The sequence below is a fragment of the Plectropomus leopardus genome, chromosome 1 (genome assembly GCF_026936395.1).
Source record: "Plectropomus leopardus strain MGB_pleo_1.0 chromosome 1, ASM2693639v1, whole genome shotgun sequence".
In the NCBI taxonomy this organism is placed as follows: Eukaryota; Metazoa; Chordata; class Actinopteri; order Perciformes; family Serranidae; genus Plectropomus; species Plectropomus leopardus.
In genome coordinates, this window is record NC_142176.1 from 532,488 (window position 1) to 551,839 (window position 19,352).

A 19,352-nucleotide genomic window follows, 5' to 3' on the forward strand; every position below is an offset into this window, starting at 1 on the left:
AGATGACATTTTAATTGTGCGACTTTAATGAGGTCAGATGGTCCCTGTTTTTGGCTCCTGTCGGGGTTTTCTCGTTATTTAAGCTCGCTGAAGTGAGATTCATTTTAAAGATTTGTGTAAAATGTTGCTGCGTTCATGTGGCGACCGAAGGTCGTAGTTCCTGAGTCGTTCTGCAGACTTGTTTGTGTTGATGAGCTTTGAGGCGATAAAGTTAAAGATGAGGCGACGATGTAGACGAGATGACTGTTTACACTTTATTTACATATATTATTTTTATATTTAATCTGTGTGACTCTGCATAGACCATTTTATACTTTACATGTGATCAAAAATTGATATTTATCACGTGAATTAATAAAAAGTTTCTTCTGGTTGATCAAACACTGATTTCCCTCGGTGTTTGTGCGTTTGTGACGTGGCGTCGGCGCCTCGTGCTGGTGTTAGTTTTCTGGCTGCTGCAGAGTTCAGTTTGCTGCAGCTAACAGACGCACAAACTCAAATGTGACTCGACTGAACTTCACTGATCAATACGAGGAACAAAATAACCAAATATATCATTTTTTACCGTCACTTGTTGCTGCTGTTTCCATGATTTCTGACATTTCTGCTGCTCAGAAACGTCCTCCACCAACGGCGTCTCACAGTGTGAACCCGCTCTACAGTAATTTATAATCCGGACCACTTTTAATCAGGTGGTCCTCTGTCTCCTCTCGGCCTGCTGTCTCCCTCCTCCTGTCTGTCTGTCCTTCTGTCCCACAGAAATCCCGCCGCTTTAAGTCGAAGCGAGAGGGGACAGACTACGGAAACCGCCCCATCAAGCTGGCGGGAAAAGTGATAATCCAGGAGATCTCGTGTCTGCTGCCCGTCCACAAAGCTCTGGGAGAGAGCTACATGTGAGACACAAACAGTCACTGAGCGTCCACTGATGTCTCATCTCAGTCAGGACATTAAAGGGTTAATCGATCGATTGCTTTCAGAGGGAAAAAAAACAACCTGTACTAAGACATCACCATCCCAAAACACTACAGCTGTTTTTATTGATTTCTGATATTTTACAACTAAAATGATAAATTTAGAAAATACTCGTCAGATGATGATTTTCGTCTTTTTTATGTTTCGCTCACTAATGTTTGAGAGACTTTTCTGTCCCGCTCAGTCTGAACGTGAACGACATCCAGGACACATGTAAGAAGAACGCCGCCGCGTCGCTCACAGTCGGCCGCAGAGACGTGGCGAAGGTGAACGTTTTGTCTTTAAGTGTTTTGTCTTTGATGTCCTCTGAAAAAGACAAACACGTCTCACAGCATTTCAGTCCCAAACAGCACTGAGACGAGGGGACAGATCTGCTGTCTGAAGCTCGTCTCTCTGCAGCGTCGTCAAAAACGTGTGTGTGTGTGTGTGCGCGCGCGTGTGTGTGTGCGTGTGTGTGTGTGTGTAGGTGTGGGCCCTGGCCTCTGCAGCCACCAGTCAGGACCTGAGTCCGGACTCGGACCCGGACACAGAGACCCCCTGGGCCAGACACCCGTTTGGACGCCACCTGCTGGAGACTCTGTGAGTTTATTGATTGATTTATTGATGATTTGATCAGAGCAACAATCGATCCATCAGTTTACAAACAAATGATTGTGATTATCTAACAATTGTTGCTGTTATGATTTAACGTTTTTGGGTCTCATGCTTCTTAAATGTTAGAATTTGTTTGTCTTTTTGTCACGATAATTAACCCTTTGAAGCCTGGAGTGCCTTTTAAAGGTATTTAACCCTTTGAACCCTGATTGATGTGGTTTGATTTCTTTAAAAAAGAGAAAAAAAGCAATGAGCAGCTGCAAACTGCAAGAAAATAATAGATTTAGAAAGTTATTACATTTAACTTATTTACATATTTAAAATTCTGTAACAGAAATATAATTTGAAGCACTTTTTCCAGGTGATTTCCTTGTTTGTTTGTTGTTGTTTTTTTTAATATTCTTTTTCTTGTTTGTTTTTAACTCATTTTCTTGAATATGTCACCAATTCTTTGCTAATCTTTGCATTATTTCTTCTTTCGCCGCTCATTGACTTTTTTTGTGGTTAATTTCATGTCATTTTCTTTTTACTTCGTCCCGTGTTTTGGCATGAACCAGGCCAGTTTGCTCAGGTTTCAAAGGGTTAAATGAACAGTTTTTGTTTGACTGTTGGTAGAACAGATCAAAGGGTTGAAGCATCACCTCTGGCTCTGGGAAACGTTTCACCATTTTTCTTGTATTTTATTGACGACTATTGATCAGCAAATCAAGAAAATAACTGACCGGTGAATCGATAGTAACGATGATGGTTTAAATCCGGCTCTGATGGAAAAAGACTCGCTCTGCTGACAGAGAGGTTTGACTTTGTCCCAGTTTGGCGTCCATGAAGTCTCATTACGGCCACCTGCTGTTACACATCATGTGAGCTATAAAAGACTAAAGTGTTCACGTTGCAGTTTTGTGAAATATTTCCAGTCGCCTGAAATAACGTCCTCATGAGAGCGTCAAAGCGCTTCTGTTATAAACGGGAGTTTTTTTTAAATTCGCGTGCTTCCATTAGGAGTACTGTGTATTCGGAGTTTGAGGGTTCGTGGAAACCCGCCGAGTGACAGAAGGACTCCAGGAGTCCAGACTGAACTCTGTGTCTGTGTTCGACCCTTCAGTCTGGATCACTACAGTCAGATGAGCGACGTTCAGACTCTGGCCATGCTGTGCAGCGTGTTCAGAGCTCAGGCCCCGCCCCCAGACTGCTACTCTCTGTACGGACATCATCCGTCACGCTCCTCCATGTTCCCGCCGCACCACTCCCGATACGTAAGTCCTCACGCACACACATTCATTAATGCAGAGAAGACAAGAAGACCGGAGACACAGTCTCTGCATGACATCACAATACAGTTATTATACGTCAGTGATGCTCAACTTATGGCCTGCGGGCCAAATCTGGCCCCTGACAGGGCCCCTGGCGGCCCCCAACCATTTTCTAATTCTCAGTAAGAATAAAGTGATCGACTCTGTGAACAGTTGGTCTGTAATAACGTGTGTGATGTCATCTCAGCCCAGCTACACGTCCAGCTCCGTCACGTCGGGCTCGTGCTCCAGCACCTCTGACTCCATCAACGCCGCCACCTGGAACACAGGTGAGGCTCCGCCCACAGGCCGCCCGCTGTGTGACCGCACCGCTGTGAGGATTTTACCGCCGTGTTTAGATCTGTCTCCCGTCCAATCAAACGTGTTTGTTTACAGGAAGAGACTCCGAGCACGCCAACCCCTGGGGCGAGTCCTCTCCTGACGACTATCGCTATAGCAACCACGGCTACAGCGACCCGCGGGAGCGAGAGCGAGAGCAGCACGACATGAACAAGAGGTGACGTAACTTTCAAGAGGGCGCCGGGAGAACTGGTGTGACTGGTTTGTAATATCGCTGTGATGTCATTTCCTGTCCCCCGCAGACTGCTGGACCCCGCCAACACGCTGCAGTTCGACGATTTTAAGAAATGTTACGGCGAGATCCTGTACCGCTGGGGTCTGAGGGAGAAGAGGGCCGACGTGCTCAAGTTCGCCTCGTGTCCTCCTGAACCTCACAAAGGCATTGGTACGTTATGAAGAACGCCACGAGGTCAGGGATCAGGAGGTCAGGGGTCAGGGATCAGGAGGTCAGGGGTCAGGGATCAGGAGGTCAGGGGTCAGGGATCAGGAGGTCAGGGGTCAGGGTCAGTCCCTTAAGGCCCATCCATGTTTCTAGACTTAAAGACATTTCCAGGATTTTGAGAGGTTTTATTGGATCTAAGGTCATTTCTAGGGTTTTGGGACAGATTTGGGAATTCAGGACAGTTCTAGGATTTTAGGACATTTCTAGAATTTAAGGAGATTTCTTGGACTTGATTTTAGGACACTTCCAGGATTTTAAGACATGTTTTAGGATTTAACGGCATTGCTAGGCCTCTAGGACGTTTCTAGGATTTCAGGACACTCCTATGATTTCTGAATGTTTCTCGGATTTATGGACATCTCTAAGATTCTAGGACATCTCTAGGATTTCCAGACGTTTCTAAGATTTTAGGACACTCCTTGGATTTTAGGGTGCTCCTAGGATTTATGGTCATTTCTGGGATGTCTGAATGTTTCTAGGACTTTTGGACATTTCAATTTCAACAGGATTTTATCACATTTGTAGGATTTTAGGACAGTTAAAAAATATATATCAAATGGTTGGGGGCCACCCGGCACCCTGTAAGGGGCCAGATTGGGCCCGCAGGCCATAAGCTGAGTATCACTGTCGTAAAGACTCTGTGTTGTTGTGTCTCTGCAGAGTTCGGCGTGTACTGCTGTCACTGCCGCAGTCAGGCTCGAGGGACTCAGTGTGCCGTCTGTAAGCGTCTGACCTTCCAGTGCGCCATCTGTCACGTGGCCGTTCGAGGCTCCTCCAACTTCTGCCTGAGCTGCGGTCACGGAGGACACACCAGTCACATGATGGACTGGTTCAGACGGCAGGACGAGTGTCCCGCCGGCTGCGGCTGCCACTGTCTGCTGCAGAGCACCTTCTGAGACGTCACAGGGCGGGTTTCCTTTATAGATGTGCGCAAACCCCTAACCCCCATAAGAGATATTTAATAAACGCTGATAAAACTCAACATGGAGCTGACTGTGTTTCCTCTGACTGATGTCATGTGACTTCTCCTGCGGTGATAACATCCCAGTAACCATGGCGATGGATGTTCGGGGGGGGCTCCTGACAGAGCGCTGTGGCATGATGGGACGGATTCAGCTGCTGCGTCATGTGATCAAAGAGGACGCTGAGAACCAAACCAGCTGATGTCATCATTCGTCCGTCCGGCTCTTAAATGCAGAGCGTAAACGTCCGGAGCGTTCCTCAGCACAGTTTTGGACGACATGTTTCTTTTCAGCGTTGAAATGTTGATGCTTCAGTTGCTCACTTTTGTCTCGCTGACCTCTGACCCGTCAGACGGACATGATGGCGTCTCGGGTTCAGGTTACAGACGGGCTGCGAGGGGACCTTCGAATGCACGTGACATTTCAGTGAAGGACGTGATTAGAGCTGCAGCTTAATCTGAAAATTCTTCCTTCCATTGATCGATTAATCGCTGATCTAATTTTCAAAAATAGCGAAATGTGTCGATTGCATTTACCCAGAGCCGTAAACGATGTCCTCTGAAGTCTCTTGTTGTTCAACCAACAAATTCAAATTCAAATATTTTAACTTTTATATCACACGAAACAAAGAAAAGCAGCAAATCAGAGAATCAGTTTAGGTTTTTTCTTTAAAAATGACTAAAATGATGAATGGATATAATCAGAATCAATTTGCTAATCGGTTAATGGACGAAGGTGTGACCTGACGGTTGAAGAGACATTTATGCGTCTTCCTGTCACTTGATGAGACACTGCTGGACGTGATCACGTGACTTCTGTGTGTTAAAATGTGAAGAAAAAAACAACTTTGGGAATATTTTCTGTAAGAACATGAAGAGTTTACCTTTGTACTTTATGTGGAATGACAATAAAGGTTTGTTTGAATTCAAAGTGTCATTAATGCAGAAACATTAAGACCTTTAGAGCCGCCATCAGGACAAACTTCACTGTTTTTATATTAACTCTTTAGAGACTGTTTGTCTCATTTTAGTCTCTTTTCTTCTTCCTGCTGTGATAACTGTGTGTGTGTTGATGCATGTGTCCTAAATGTAGTCCAGATTGTGTATTTGAGTGTAATCAGTGAATTTGCAGCTCAGCTCCTACAATAAGTCTAAAATACACTGTGGAAACTAAATAGTTACATTCAGACTGTTCAGGTCCAAAAATGCTCCATTGAAACCCATTCAAACTGACATTTTTGATCCCACAGCCATCAGAGCAGAAAAACAGGACTTGTATTATTTCTGGGTGTCATTCTGGGCTTTTGACTCTGAATTTGTCATTTTGACTATTTTCCACCTGATGAGGTCATTTTGACCATATTTGGCATATGGAGGAAATACATGCTATTTCCACTAGGTGACCTGTCACAGTCAATGTAGCTGCTGATCACTGACATATCCCAGACTGTCAGCAGCTACACTCACACACTGACATATCCCAGACTGTCAGCAGCTACACTCACACACTGACATATCCCAGACTGTCAGCAGCTACACTCACACACTGACATATCCCAGACTGTCAGCAGCTACACTCACACACTGACATATCCCAGACTGTCAGCAGCTACACTCACACACTGAGCATGGAGGACACTCACAATAATTATTTTTTTTCCTTTAAAAACATGTCATTTAAAGGGTTAAAATTCTGAAAATTAATGCATATTGGATATTTATGATTAAAAAAACTTGAACTAAAAAAACTTAACTCAATGAAAGTAGAAATTCATATGAATGTCTAATATTTTTACCGCCTGATTTTGAAGAGTGCGTTTTGTGTGCGGGCACTAAAAGGTTCATTCACATTTATAAAGGTTAGCAGCGGCGAAGCGAGCGGCGTAATGACGCACTCTCCCCTGAACTTTGTAACTGAAGGATTAAAAACAAAAATCACCAGCAAGACTTCAGACTGTTCGTCAGGGTATTAAATGTCCACATCACCATCATTGTCCCCTCACTCCAACAAGTGTCCAACAGAAAGACGTTGAGTCCCTACCAGCAGTTGGACAGGAAGTCACGTGAGCGGCGGAGGCCGCGGTCGGTAGGTGGGCGGCGCTTTGAGTCGACAGAAGACGCAGTGAGTCAGCGTCTCCGCGGTCTGCGGCGCGGGGGACGCGGGGAACGCTTTTCCACACTCGTCACACTGCAAATAGACACGTCTCTGTCAGCTCTGAGCTCGGCCGTCGTCACGACAACAACAGTTATCATCTCATTAAACAACAGTCGATGAACAGACGACGAGTGAGTGTTTCACCTTCAGGATGTGGACTCCAGGTCCATCAGTCCTCTTCCTCTCCATCACCTGCCGGGTGTCCTCCACGTCCTCCATGTTCCACAACCTCACAGTCCCGTCCTGCAGAGACACACGGGACACCCAGCTGTGAGGACAATATTAATAATAATAATAATAACATTTTGCAGTTGATGTTATAAAAGTATTTTTTTAAATGTGAATTGAATTTACTAATAATTATTGAAGTTTTTTTAAATTTCTATATTTATTGACAATAATTAATCAATTTGTTTTATTATTAATTTATTATTTTTATCATTTATTATTTCTAAGTGTGTTCTGCTGTAAGAAAGACACAAACCAACCAACAAAAAAGAAAATGACCTCAAGAAAATAAAATATTTTTTTTTTCTGTAACATTATTTTAAACTTATAATTTCCCCCCTTTTTTAATCATTTCTAATAATCCCCCCACTTCATTTTCTTGCCTTTTTTGTCAGTTTGTGGGACATTTCTTGCCAAGTTGCTCATCATGTTTTTTTCCAGATTTTGGAAAGAAATCCGACTAATTTTCGGAGGTTTCGGAGGTTCAAACGTTGTGTAAAGATTCTGAACGCAGCACGAGAAAACTGACGTCGATCCAGATGTTGAAGTTTTGAAGAAGCATTTTAAAAGCTCATGAAGGAACGACAGAAGCAGAGTCATCAAATATGTGATTTCAAATGTGTGGCCAGGAACACAACTTTAAGAATTAAACGTCCAGAAGAAAAGTCGCTGATTTAAAGGAAACCAAAGTTTCGTGTCTGCGGACGTCTCGGCGTTCGTCAGAAAGACATGAACACATCGAGCTCCTGCAGGAGAACCAGCCTGTTTCAGATCCGTCACCTGAGAATCAGCCTGAAGATCCTAAAATCCTCATTTAGAATCAGGTTTCGGCAGCATCCCTCCTCCGCCCTCGAATGATCGCACACTTTAGTTTAAACTGGATTTTAAATCATTTTAAAAAATCTTTTTGTCTTTGCAACTCTTGTCTGTAATTTCATTTTTTAATGGAGGTGTTACATTTTTTAAAATCATTTAGTAATTAATTTGACCTTTTATATCTTATCTCATTACTGTTTTATTTTAAATCTGCATCCTTTATTCTGATTATTTTATATATATATATATATATATATATATATATATATTTTTTTTAATTGTATTCGTTTTTTTAAATGAAATACTCCATATGAAGTACACACTGCAGGTAATTAATACTGCTATTCTCCATGTGTCTCCGTGTACTGTGTTACTGTTACTGTACTTTCAGGATCTGAGGGGAATTTCTGAATGCTGAGTGAAAGTTTTAGATCAGAGTCGAGCTTCAGGATGAAATTTAGACGAGTAAACGTTGAATTTAACAGCTTCTCAGGGCGTCTCATCGTGTTTGTATTCGGATGTTTAATCGACTGAGTGAATAAATGAATGAACGATCAGATTTTAAAGCAGCCTTAAATCCAACAGGAACACCAGTGAAATCAGTTCAGATCAGCTGATTAACCCTTCGTTACCTTTGAGGCTGAAGCCAACGACTTCCTGTCAGCGCTGACGGACACGTCTGTCACCCAATCACTGTGGCCCTGAGACACACGACCAAAACTGTAAAAAATAACTCAGCTGATGAGCTGATGTGTGCGGCAGAGCGACGGTTGCAGTCGACTCACCTTCAGCACCAGAGTCCGGCAGAGAGACGACGTATCCCAGAGTGCAACAGTCCTGTCGTAGGAGCCCGACACCAGCAGCGCCGCTGTGGAGGAAAAAACAGGAAGTGATTTCAAAAACATTCAAGATGAGGCAGACAATAAAAGTCAGACTTAGAATATTTCTGTGAGCCGATGAAGACACGAACCATCAACGTACACCAAGCAGACTGATTTCTGCTCTGCTGCACACAAAGTCGTTTCTATGGCAACATCTGGATGTTTTACAGTTATGTTTATTACGAGTCCTGCAGCATCAACCTCCAGACCTTCACTGTCCATAAAATCATTCAGAAATCTCTGAAAAATAAACATTAACGACCGAACACGTCAGAGTAAATACGGCTTTAACCCCTTAGAGCCCGCTTTAACATCACACACAGTCCTATCGCTCTGCACACGGCGCTTTTCAAAATCAAGCTTTAAAAAAATTCCACATGAATATGATTTTAGACTTTTATTGAGATAAATATCAAATATTGATTACTTGAGTATTTTAACCCTTTAAATGTCAGTTTTTTGTCATGATGCCACTATGTTTTTAGATGAAAACGCAAAAAAACTGAGTGATGTTGAGTCTCCTCCTCCTCAGTGTGTGAGTGTAGCTGCTGACAGTCTGAGATATGTCAGTGTGTGAGTGTAGCTGCTGACAGTCTGGGATATGTCAGTGTGTGAGTGTAGCTGCTGACAGTCTGGGATATGTCAGTGATCAGCAGCTACATTGACTGTGACAGGTCACCTAGTGGAAATAGCATGTATTTCCTCCATATGCCAAATATGGTCAAAATGACCTCATCAGGTGGAAAATAGTCAAAAAGACAAATTCAGAGTCAAAAGCCCAGAATGACACCCAGAAATAATACAAGTCCTGTTTTTCTGCTCTGATGGCTGTGGGATCAAAAATGTCAGTTTGAATGGGTTTCAATGGAGCATTTTTGGACCTTATTTATATATTAAAAATATACATTTATCTCCCGTTAGAGCCTCATTATTTAATCTAAATATGCTTCAGGAAACGTCCAAGTAAAGTGTGAACAGCTGTAACTTTTGTAGAGTCTACCTGCTGAGTCCGAACGCTCTGGCAGACAAACAGTCAGTCCTGGCTGTTTTCGGAGGAAAGGTGTTTGTGTCTTTAGTTCCCTTTTGTCTTTGTGTCTTTGGGTTCCCTGTCCTCTCTGTGAGACTGATGGGAAACACCTGCGTCTCATCATCAGTGATGAACAGGCCGATGCTGCGTTCACATCCTGTTGGAATAATTGGAATAACGACTTTCCCACATGAACGGCCTCTCGTGTCAGAAAAACAACTCGAAGATCATCTGATAACACGAGTCGCCAACTTGACGCCATAAATGCAGAAACATGGCGGGAAAAAGTCAATGTTTGGTCAGTGATAAGGACCGTTTTAATTAATTCACATATCAAATATTATCAATGATCAGATGTAAAGTAAATGTTTAGTATTCATGTTACCTGCTGTCCATGTAGAGTCACCTACATTCAATATAAGAAATAAATAGAAATATCATTTCCATATAGAATATAATATACAAGATATATTTTATGATTTTATTTCACTTTTTTTAAAAAAAGGTAAAATTGTGACAGACTGGTTTGCATGCTTTTTTCTTGCTGTTTTGTGTCGTTAGATGTGTTGTTGTTCAGAGTTGTTCAGACGCAGTGGTTCAGATGACTGCTGATGAAGCGCTGAGATTTCCAGAGGTCAGTGAAGTAACATGCCTTATCAGTTTATGCTGCGTTCACATGATGTGGGAAAGTCGTAGTTTCTGAGTTGGGAAGTCGTTCTTCCAGCTTTGTTGTGTCGGTGATCTTTGAGGTAAAGTTGGATCAACATGAAGCTACAAAGAAGACGGGCTGCTTTTTAATGCTCAGAGCGTTTAAACCACGGACTGTATATACAGATGACATGACAGCTGTCGCCCCCTGCTGTCAGGCTGCGGTATCGGTCATAAAGCCCGCCCCTCCATGTTTGCGAATCGGACAAACTAAAAACTCAAAGTAGACACCAAATAAATGTTTCCCACAGACGGTTTCTGTCCCTGAAGGTCGCTGTCATCGCGCTGATGTTTTCAGCTGTTTGTTTATACGATAAGTTTGGTTTTAATGAGTTATTAAAGATCACAACAGGAGGATTTTCCACCAGGACTGACAGCTGTGACAGCCAATCCATGCGCTCGCATTCAATGGAGCTGCTCGCGATTGGTCGGACGGGTGTTTCAGCGGAAACCCCACGGATATCGCTCCTGTGCAAGCTCCGGATCTCAACGACATCACCCTCGCAAGATGGCAACGCACCGTATATTGGATATTTTGACCTCAGTTCAGCTCAGCGGGAGTCAGGGGGGTCAGCTGGGGTCAGGGGGGTCAGGGGGGTCAGTGGAGGTCAGCGGGGGTCAGGAGGGTCAGCGGGAGTCAGGGGGGTCAGTGGAGGTCAGCTGGGGTCAGGAGGGTCAGCGGGAGTCAGGGGGGTCAGCGGAGGTCAGCGGGGGTCAGCAGGAGTCAGGGGGGTCAGTGGAGGTCAGGGGGGACAGCGGAGGACAGCAGAGGACAGCGGGGGTCAGCGGGGGCGTGTCGTCCATCTTTATTACAGTGTGTGGTTGAATCAGAAGGCTGACAGCGGTTTTTTGTATTTATGCTGTCAGCATATACATGTGAAGGTTTTGTAGAGGAGGCTCCGCTGCCTCGCTGTCCGTCTCTGCGCCGTCGTACTCACCGTCAGCAGAGAAGCTGCAGGAGCTCACGCTGCCTTCGTGGCCTCTCTGCAGCGTCGTCCCGCCCTGAGACCGAAACCCTCCGGCCTGCAGGTCCCACAGCTTCAGACTTTTATCCCATGATGCCGTGCACAGGAAGGAGCCGTTGTTAGTGAAGCAGCAGTCAGAGACAACGTTGTTGTGGTTACTGAGAGACGGGAAAACAACAACAACAGCAGAAGAAACAAGATAAGACAAGTCATTTTAACCCTTTAGTTTGTGCACAGAAACAAACCGGCTCGCTGTCTGCGAAGCGTCCAGTGAGGCTCGTTGTCTGTGCGCAGGTCACCTGTTGATGGACACGGTGGTTTTGTGAGCCAGCAGGTCCCACAGTTTGATGCTGCGGTCCGCAGACACGGTGGCCACCCGCTGACTCTGCGGGTCGAAGCGACAGCGGGTGATGGTGGAGCGGTGATGATCTGAGAGAGGAAACAGACGCTCCTTCACTCATCTGCTCTTCATCACAATGGTAATAACATGTTAATAACATCATAACACCGTGTCAGCGTCGTACCACCGACGTGGTGCAGCGTCTGTCCGCTCGCCGCGTCGCTGATGTAAATGCTGTTCTGTGGATCTGCGGCACAAACGAGCAGCCGGCCGTCTGACGAGGAGCTACAGGAGGTCAGCAGGCCGGCGTGCCTGCACCTCCACTGAACAACAACACAGAGAGCATTATCAATACCTGCATCTATCAATATCAGCATCTATCAATACTAGCATCTATCAATATCAGCATCTACCAATACCAGCATCTATCAATACCAGCATCTATCAATATCAGCATCTATCAATACCAGCATCTATCAATATCAGCATCTATCAATACCAGCATCTATCAATATCATCTATCAGTATCAGCATCTATCAATACCAGCATCTATCAATATCAGCATCTATCAATACCAGCATCTATCAATATCAGCATCTATCAATACCAGCATCTATCAATACCAGCATCTATCAATATCAGCATCTATCAATACCAGCATCTATCAATACCAGCATCTATCAATATCATCTATCAGTATCAGCATCTATCAATACCAGCATCTATCAATATCAGCATCTATCAATACCAGCATCTATCAATATCATCTATCAGTATCTATCAATATCATCTATCAGTATCAGCATCTATCAATATCATCTATCAGTATCAGCATCTATCAATACCAGCATCTATCAATACCAGCATCTATCAATACCAGCATCTATCAATATCAGCATCTATCAATATCAGCATCTATCAATACCAGCATCTACCAATACCAGCATCTATCAATATCAGCATCTATCAATACCAGCATCTATCAATATCATCTATCAGTATCTATCAATATCATCTATCAGTATCAGCATCTATCAATATCATCTATCAGTATCAGCATCTATCAATACCAGCATCTATCAATATCAGCATCTATCAATATCATCTATCAGTATCAGCATCTATCAATACCAGCATCTATCAATATCAGCATCTATCAATATCAGCATCTATCAATACCAGCATCTATCAATACCATCATCTATCAATATCAACTTCTATCAATACCAGCATCTATCAATATCATCTATCAGTATCAGCATCTATCAATACCAGCATCTATCAATATCAGCATCTATCAATACCAGCATCTATCAATATCAGCATCTATCAATATCAGCATCTATCAATACCAGCATCTATCAATATCATCTATCAATACCAGCATCTATCAATATCATCTATCAGTATCAGCATCTATCAATACCAGCATCTATCAATATCAGCATCTATCAATACCAGCATCTATCAATATCATCTATCAATACCAGCATCTATCAATATCAGCATCTATCAATACCAGCATCTATCAATATCAGCATCTATCAATATCATCTATCAGTATCAGCATCTATCAATACCAGCATCTATCAATACCAGCATCTATCAATATCATCTATCAATACCAGCATCTATCAATACCAGCATCTATCAATATCAGCATCTATCAATACCAGCATCTATCAATATCATCTATCAGTATCAGCATCTGTCAATACCAGCATCTATCAATATCAGCATCTATCAATACCAGCATCTATCAATATCAGCATCTATCAACATCAGCATCTATCAATACCAGCATCTATCAACAACATCTATCAATACCAGCATCTATCAATATCATCTATCAGTATCAGCATCTATCAATACCAGCATCTATCAATATCAGCATCTATCAATACCAGCATCTATCAATATCATCTATCAATACCAGCATCTATCAATATCAGCATCTATCAATACCAGCATCTATCAATATCAGCATCTATCAATATCATCTATCAATACCAGCATCTATCAATATCATCTATCAGTATCAGCATCTGTCAATACCAGCATCTATCAATATCAGCATCTATCAATACCAGCATCTATCAATATCATCTATCAGTATCAGCATCTATCAATACCAGCATCTATCAATATCAGCATCTATCAATACCAGCATCTATCAATATCAGCATCTATCAATATCAGCATCTATCAATACCAGCATCTATCAATATCATCTATCAATACCAGCATCTATCAATATCATCTATCAGTATCAGCATCTATCAATACCAGCATCTATCAATATCAGCATCTATCAATGCCAGCATCTATCAATATCATCTATCAATACCAGCATCTATCAATATCAGCATCTATCAATACCAGCATCTATCAATATCAGCATCTATCAATATCATCTATCAATACCAGCATCTATCAATATCATCTACCATCATCAGCATCTGTCAATACCAGCATCTATCAATATCAGCATCTATCAATACCAGCATCTATCAATATCAGCATCTATCAATATCAGCATCTATCAATACCAGCATCTATCAATATCATCTATCAATACCAGCATCTATCAATATCATCTATCAGTATCAGCATCTATCAATACCAGCATCTATCAATATCAGCATCTATCAATGCCAGCATCTATCAATATCATCTATCAATACCAGCATCTATCAATATCAGCATCTATCAATACCAGCATCTATCAATATCAGCATCTATCAATATCATCTATCAATACCAGCATCTATCAATATCATCTATCAGTATCAGCATCTGTCAATACCAGCATCTATCAATATCAGCATCTATCAATACCAGCATCTATCAATATCAGCATCTATCAATATCAGCATCTATCAATACCAGCATCTATCAATATCATCTATCAGTATCAGCATCTATCAATACCAGCATCTATCAATATCAGCATCTATCAATGCCAGCATCTATCAATATCATCTATCAATACCAGCATCTATCAATATCAGCATCTATCAATGCCAGCATCTATCAATATCATCTATCAATACCAGCATCTATCAATATCAGCATCTATCAATACCAGCATCTATCAATACCAGCATCTATCAATATCATCTATCAATACCAGCATCTATCAATACCAGCATCTATCAATATCAGCGTCAGACAGAGAGAAGAGGAGGAGGAGTTACCAGAGTCTGTCCGGTCTGCAGGTCTGTGGACACCATCGTCTTATCCCACGAGACTGTCACCATCCTGATGGACACACAGAGAGACAGACAGAGAGACAGACACACAGAGAGACAGACAGAGAGACAGACACACAGAGAGACAGACACACAGAGAGACAGACAGAGAGACAGACACACAGAGAGACAGACAGAGAGACAGACACACAGAGAGACAGACACACAGAGAGACAGACAGAGAGACAGACACACAGAGAGACAGACACACAGAGAGACAGACAGAGAGACAGACACACAGAGAGACAGACACACAGAGAGACAGACAGAGAGACAGACAGAGAGACAGACAGAGAGACAGACACACAGAGAGACAGACAGAGAGACAGACAGAGAGACAGACACACAGAGACAGACAGAGAGACAGACACAGAGAGACAGACAGAGAGACAGACACAGAGAGACAGACAGACAGACACACACACACAGAGAGACAGACAGACAGACACATAAAGAGACAGACAGAGACAGACAGACAGACAGAGAGACAGACAGAGTCCAGACAACAGTCAGTCCGTTTCCATGGTGATATAAAAAGGTGAATTATTGTCCGTTTGTTTAAAGACGTCCGTCCCTCTGAGATCAGAGGGACTGTCCCCGCGTACATGAATGTGTCCTCTTCTTCAGAGGGACAAACTTTGTCTTCAGCTCTGAAGGACGACAGCAGGACACGAACAGACGGAGAGTTTAATGTCTCCTCTGCTGCTGATCACCTGATGGATCATAAACTAATAATCTATCAGTCGTGAGTCGGGACTCACCGGTCGGTGTTTGGGATCAGAGCGCACTCCGTGATGGTTTTAGTGTGAACGCCATCGAACACCCTCAGAGGTCTGCAGCTCTCCACGTCCTGCAGGGGTCAAAGGTCAACAGGTCGCAGTCAGTCGGCATCCTCGCAGAAATCAAACGGTCTGCAGTATCACGAGTAGACACCGAAAAACGGCCGCTGCACTCACAGTTCGTACAGCGCAGGTACAGCTTCAGTGTGTGTGTGTTCATGTATGTGTCAAACATTTAGTTCAGTTTGTGTATTTTAGTGTAATCAGTGAACTGATTAGGACTGCTGCTGGTTTCAAAAATTAACTCAATGAAAGCAGAAAATCATGTTAATGTATAATCACAGCAAGGGGGTCCCTGGTTCGAACCCCGGTGGGACCGGGGTTCGCTCCGTGGGCGGGGCCCTTCTGTGCGGAGTTTGCATGTTCTCCCTGTGTCTGCGTGGGTCTCCTTGATTGGTGACTCTAAATTGCCCGTAGGTGTGACTGTGAGCGTGAAAGGTTGTCTGTCTGTATGTGTCGGCCCTGCGATAGTCTGGCGACCTGTCCAGGGTGACCCCGCCTCCCGCCCAATGACAGCTGGGATTGGCTCCAGCCCCCCACGACCCCTGCGAGCACAAGCGGTTACGGAAAATAAATGAATGAATGAATGAATGTTATAAAGCTTGATTTTGAAAAGTGAATTTTGAGTGATACCAGTGTGTATGATATTAAAGTGGGCACTAAAGGGTTAAATAAATTACGGTCTTGAGAGTAATAGAAGAATAGAGTGCAGGTGCAGTAGGTGTAACAGGTGCAGCAGGAGCAGCAGGTGTAGCAGGAGCAGCAGGAGCAGCAGGAGCAGCAGGTGTAGCAGGTGCAGCAGGTGCAGCAGGTGCAGCAGGAGCAGCAGGTGCAGCAGGTGCAGCAGGTGGAGCAGGTGCAGCAGGTGCAGCAGGTGCAGCAGGTGTAGCAGGAGCAGCAGGTGTAGCAGGAGCAGCAGGTGCAGCAGGTGCAGCAGGAGCAGCAGGTGTAGCAGGAGCAGCAGGTGCAGCAGGTGCAGCAGGTGCAGCAGGTGTAGCAGGAGCAGCAGGAGCAGCAGGTGTAGCAGGTGCAGCAGGTGCAGCAGGTGCAGCAGGTGCAGCAGGAGCAGCAGGTGCAGCAGGTGTAGCAGGTGCAGCAGGTGCAGCAGGTGCAGCAGGAGCAGCAGGTGCAGCAGGTGCAGCAGGTGCAGCAGGTGCAGCAGGAGCAGCAGGTGCAGCAGGAGCAGCAGGTGCAGCAGGTGCAGCAGGTGTAGCAGGAGCAGCAGGTGCAGCAGGTGCAGCAGGTGCAGCAGGTGCAGCAGGAGCAGCAGGTGCAGCAGGTGCAGCAGGTGCAGCAGGTGCAGCAGGAGCAGCAGGTGTAGCAGGAGCAGCAGGTGCAGCAGGTGCAGCAGGTGTAGCAGCAGGGGCAGCAGGTGGAGCAGGTGGAGCAGGTGCAGCAGGTGCAGCAGGTGCAGCAGGAGCAGCAGGTGCAGCAGGAGCAGCAGGTGCAGCAGGTGTAGCAGGTGCAGCAGGTGCAGCAGGTGCAGCAGGAGCAGCAGGTGCAGCAGGTGCAGCAGGTGCAGCAGGTGCAGCAGGAGCAGCAGGTGTAGCAGGAGCAGCAGGTGCAGCAGGTGCAGCAGGAGCAGCAGGTGTAGCAGGAGCAGCAGGTGCAGCAGGTGCAGCAGGAGCAGCAGGTGTAGCAGGAGCAGCAGGAGCAGCAGGTGCAGCAGGAGCAGCAGGAGCAGCAGGAGCAGCAGGTGCAGCAGGTGTAGCAGGGCAGCAGGTGTGCAGCAGGAGCAGCAGGTGTGCAGCAGGAGCAGCAGGTGCAGCAGGTGCAGCAGGTGCAGCAGGTGTAGCAGGAGCAGCAGGTGCAGCAGGTGCAGCAGGTGTAGCAGGTGTTACCCAGAGGATGGCGCTGCGGTCGGAGGAGCAGCTGAGGACGCAGCGGTCGTGGCAGCAGAGTCGAGCGGCGCTGACGGCGTTGCTGTGACCTCGTAACACTTTCACTGGAACCTGTAGACACGTGAACGCATCACAGCTCTGTTTACCAAAGCAAACATGCTAATAACATGCTGATAACATGCTAATAACACGCTAACGCTGAACATGCTGAGCTGATGAACAGTGGAAACGTTCATGGTCATCCTCTAAATGTTCTCAGTGAAGGCAGAAAGCTAAACTAACTTATACCGGCTCAAATTTGTCTTGGCAATAAATCTCCAGGACAAACTTCAGAGACTCGGCGTCCTCTGAAGCTGCTGTCGATGGCCTTTGGCGGTTCTTTTTCATTACATGAAAGTAAGACAAAAAACTGCCTTCATTTTCTGTTACATGTAATTTTTCAGGAAATTTTTGTGTTGTTTTACCAATTTCTTGCTAACTTTTTCATAATTTCTTTTTTTTACAAACATGAGAAAAAGTCAGTGAGCAGTGTTGTAAGACATGTTTCAGAAATTGAACATTAGATTTTTGAAAACTGTTTTAAAAAGCAAGGGAGAAATGTTGAAAGAAAAAAGGAAAAAGCAATAGCAAACTATATTTATAAGGACGTATTTAAAATTATGTTAAAGGGAAAAAAATATTTATAATTCTATATTTAAAATCATGTTACAGTTGTGTTTGGGGGTTTTGTAATTTTGGGACATTTCATTTGTAACTCATTGCCTTTTATTACATCTGAAAGAGACAATTTGAGTTTTCAAAGGGTTAAAACTTACATAAAAACCTGCATATATAAAACAGTATACAACGGAAGAACCCCAAAAAATCATCTGTGGGTGTGTGGTACTAATACTTATAATTGTATTTAATGAATAGTTTTACTACAGTAATAAAGATTACAGTACTTACTGAGTACTCGTTACTTTCCTCGGCCTGTCAGTGAACGCACCGTGGCTAGCAAACGTTAGCCGCGGAGCTAACCGTTCACAGGTGCTTTTCTTTACCTGAGCGTCCCGGCTCCACTCTGCTCCCGCCGCGGTCTCCTCCCGCTGCTCCTCCCGCTGCTCCTCCGGCCTCCGCTCCTCCTCTTCACCTCCTCCAGGCTCCTCCACCGATAACGGTTCCGTGTTTTTGGACATTTCTTCAGAAACTTTCAGTAAAAACTTCCTTAAGCCTGAGAGGCAGCTCACAGCCGGGAGTTACCATGACAACAGCCCCCTCAGCCGCGGGAGTTGCCACGGTGACAGTCTCCCTGACGACTGCCAGCCAGGCGGTGCCTTCAGGAGCACTGGGAAACTGGAGAGTCACGGTTCAGTCTAAACGACCCGTTTACAATAATAATAATAATAATAATAATAATAATAATAATAATAATAATAATAATAATAATAATAATAATAATAATAAAAGACGTTTCTCAGCTTTTCTTTCACTTCTCTTATTTTATCCTTTAATCTTTCTGACAACCATGATCTCTACGTCAGGGACGCACATCCCACTTTACACATGTCAGGGGCCAGGGGCCACGGCAGCTCCATACATGTTTCTAGGATTTGAAAACATTTCTGAAATTTCAGGACATTTCTATGACTTTAGAAAATTTCTCAGGTTTCAGGCATTTAGGACTTTAGGGCATTTGTTGG

General features: G+C 44.2%; 2 protein-coding genes across 3 annotated transcripts in view; one reads left to right on the forward strand and one right to left on the reverse strand.

Annotated features, from left to right (window-relative positions):
* wdr59 (WD repeat domain 59) overlaps positions 1-5,543 on the forward strand; it is a 19,575-nt gene extending 14,032 nt beyond the window's left edge. For both annotated transcript variants that reach the window (XM_088089891.1, XM_088090245.1), the window contains 8 exons: positions 760-893; positions 1,157-1,238; positions 1,439-1,551; positions 2,669-2,819; positions 3,064-3,145; positions 3,252-3,372; positions 3,458-3,600; positions 4,318-5,543. In XM_088089891.1, coding sequence (XP_087946017.1) covers positions 760-893; positions 1,157-1,238; positions 1,439-1,551; positions 2,669-2,819; positions 3,064-3,145; positions 3,252-3,372; positions 3,458-3,600; positions 4,318-4,553 — 1,062 coding nt within the window. In that variant the 3' untranslated portion in view covers positions 4,554-5,543. The remainder of the gene's footprint in view (positions 1-759; positions 894-1,156; positions 1,239-1,438; positions 1,552-2,668; positions 2,820-3,063; positions 3,146-3,251; positions 3,373-3,457; positions 3,601-4,317) is intronic.
* Positions 5,377-18,979, reverse strand: LOC121940005 (uncharacterized). The gene is made up of 11 exons (XM_088071109.1): positions 18,714-18,979; positions 17,671-17,781; positions 15,752-15,840; positions 14,937-15,000; positions 11,923-12,061; positions 11,698-11,827; positions 11,372-11,556; positions 8,603-8,685; positions 8,450-8,518; positions 6,918-7,016; positions 5,377-6,806 (listed from the first exon to the last, which is right to left on the reverse strand). Exons 1-11 carry the CDS (start codon positions 18,846-18,848, stop codon positions 6,678-6,680), a joined length of 1,233 nt encoding a protein of 410 aa, XP_087927235.1. The 5' UTR covers positions 18,849-18,979; the 3' UTR covers positions 5,377-6,677.
* Between the last annotated feature and the right edge of the window lie 373 nt (positions 18,980-19,352).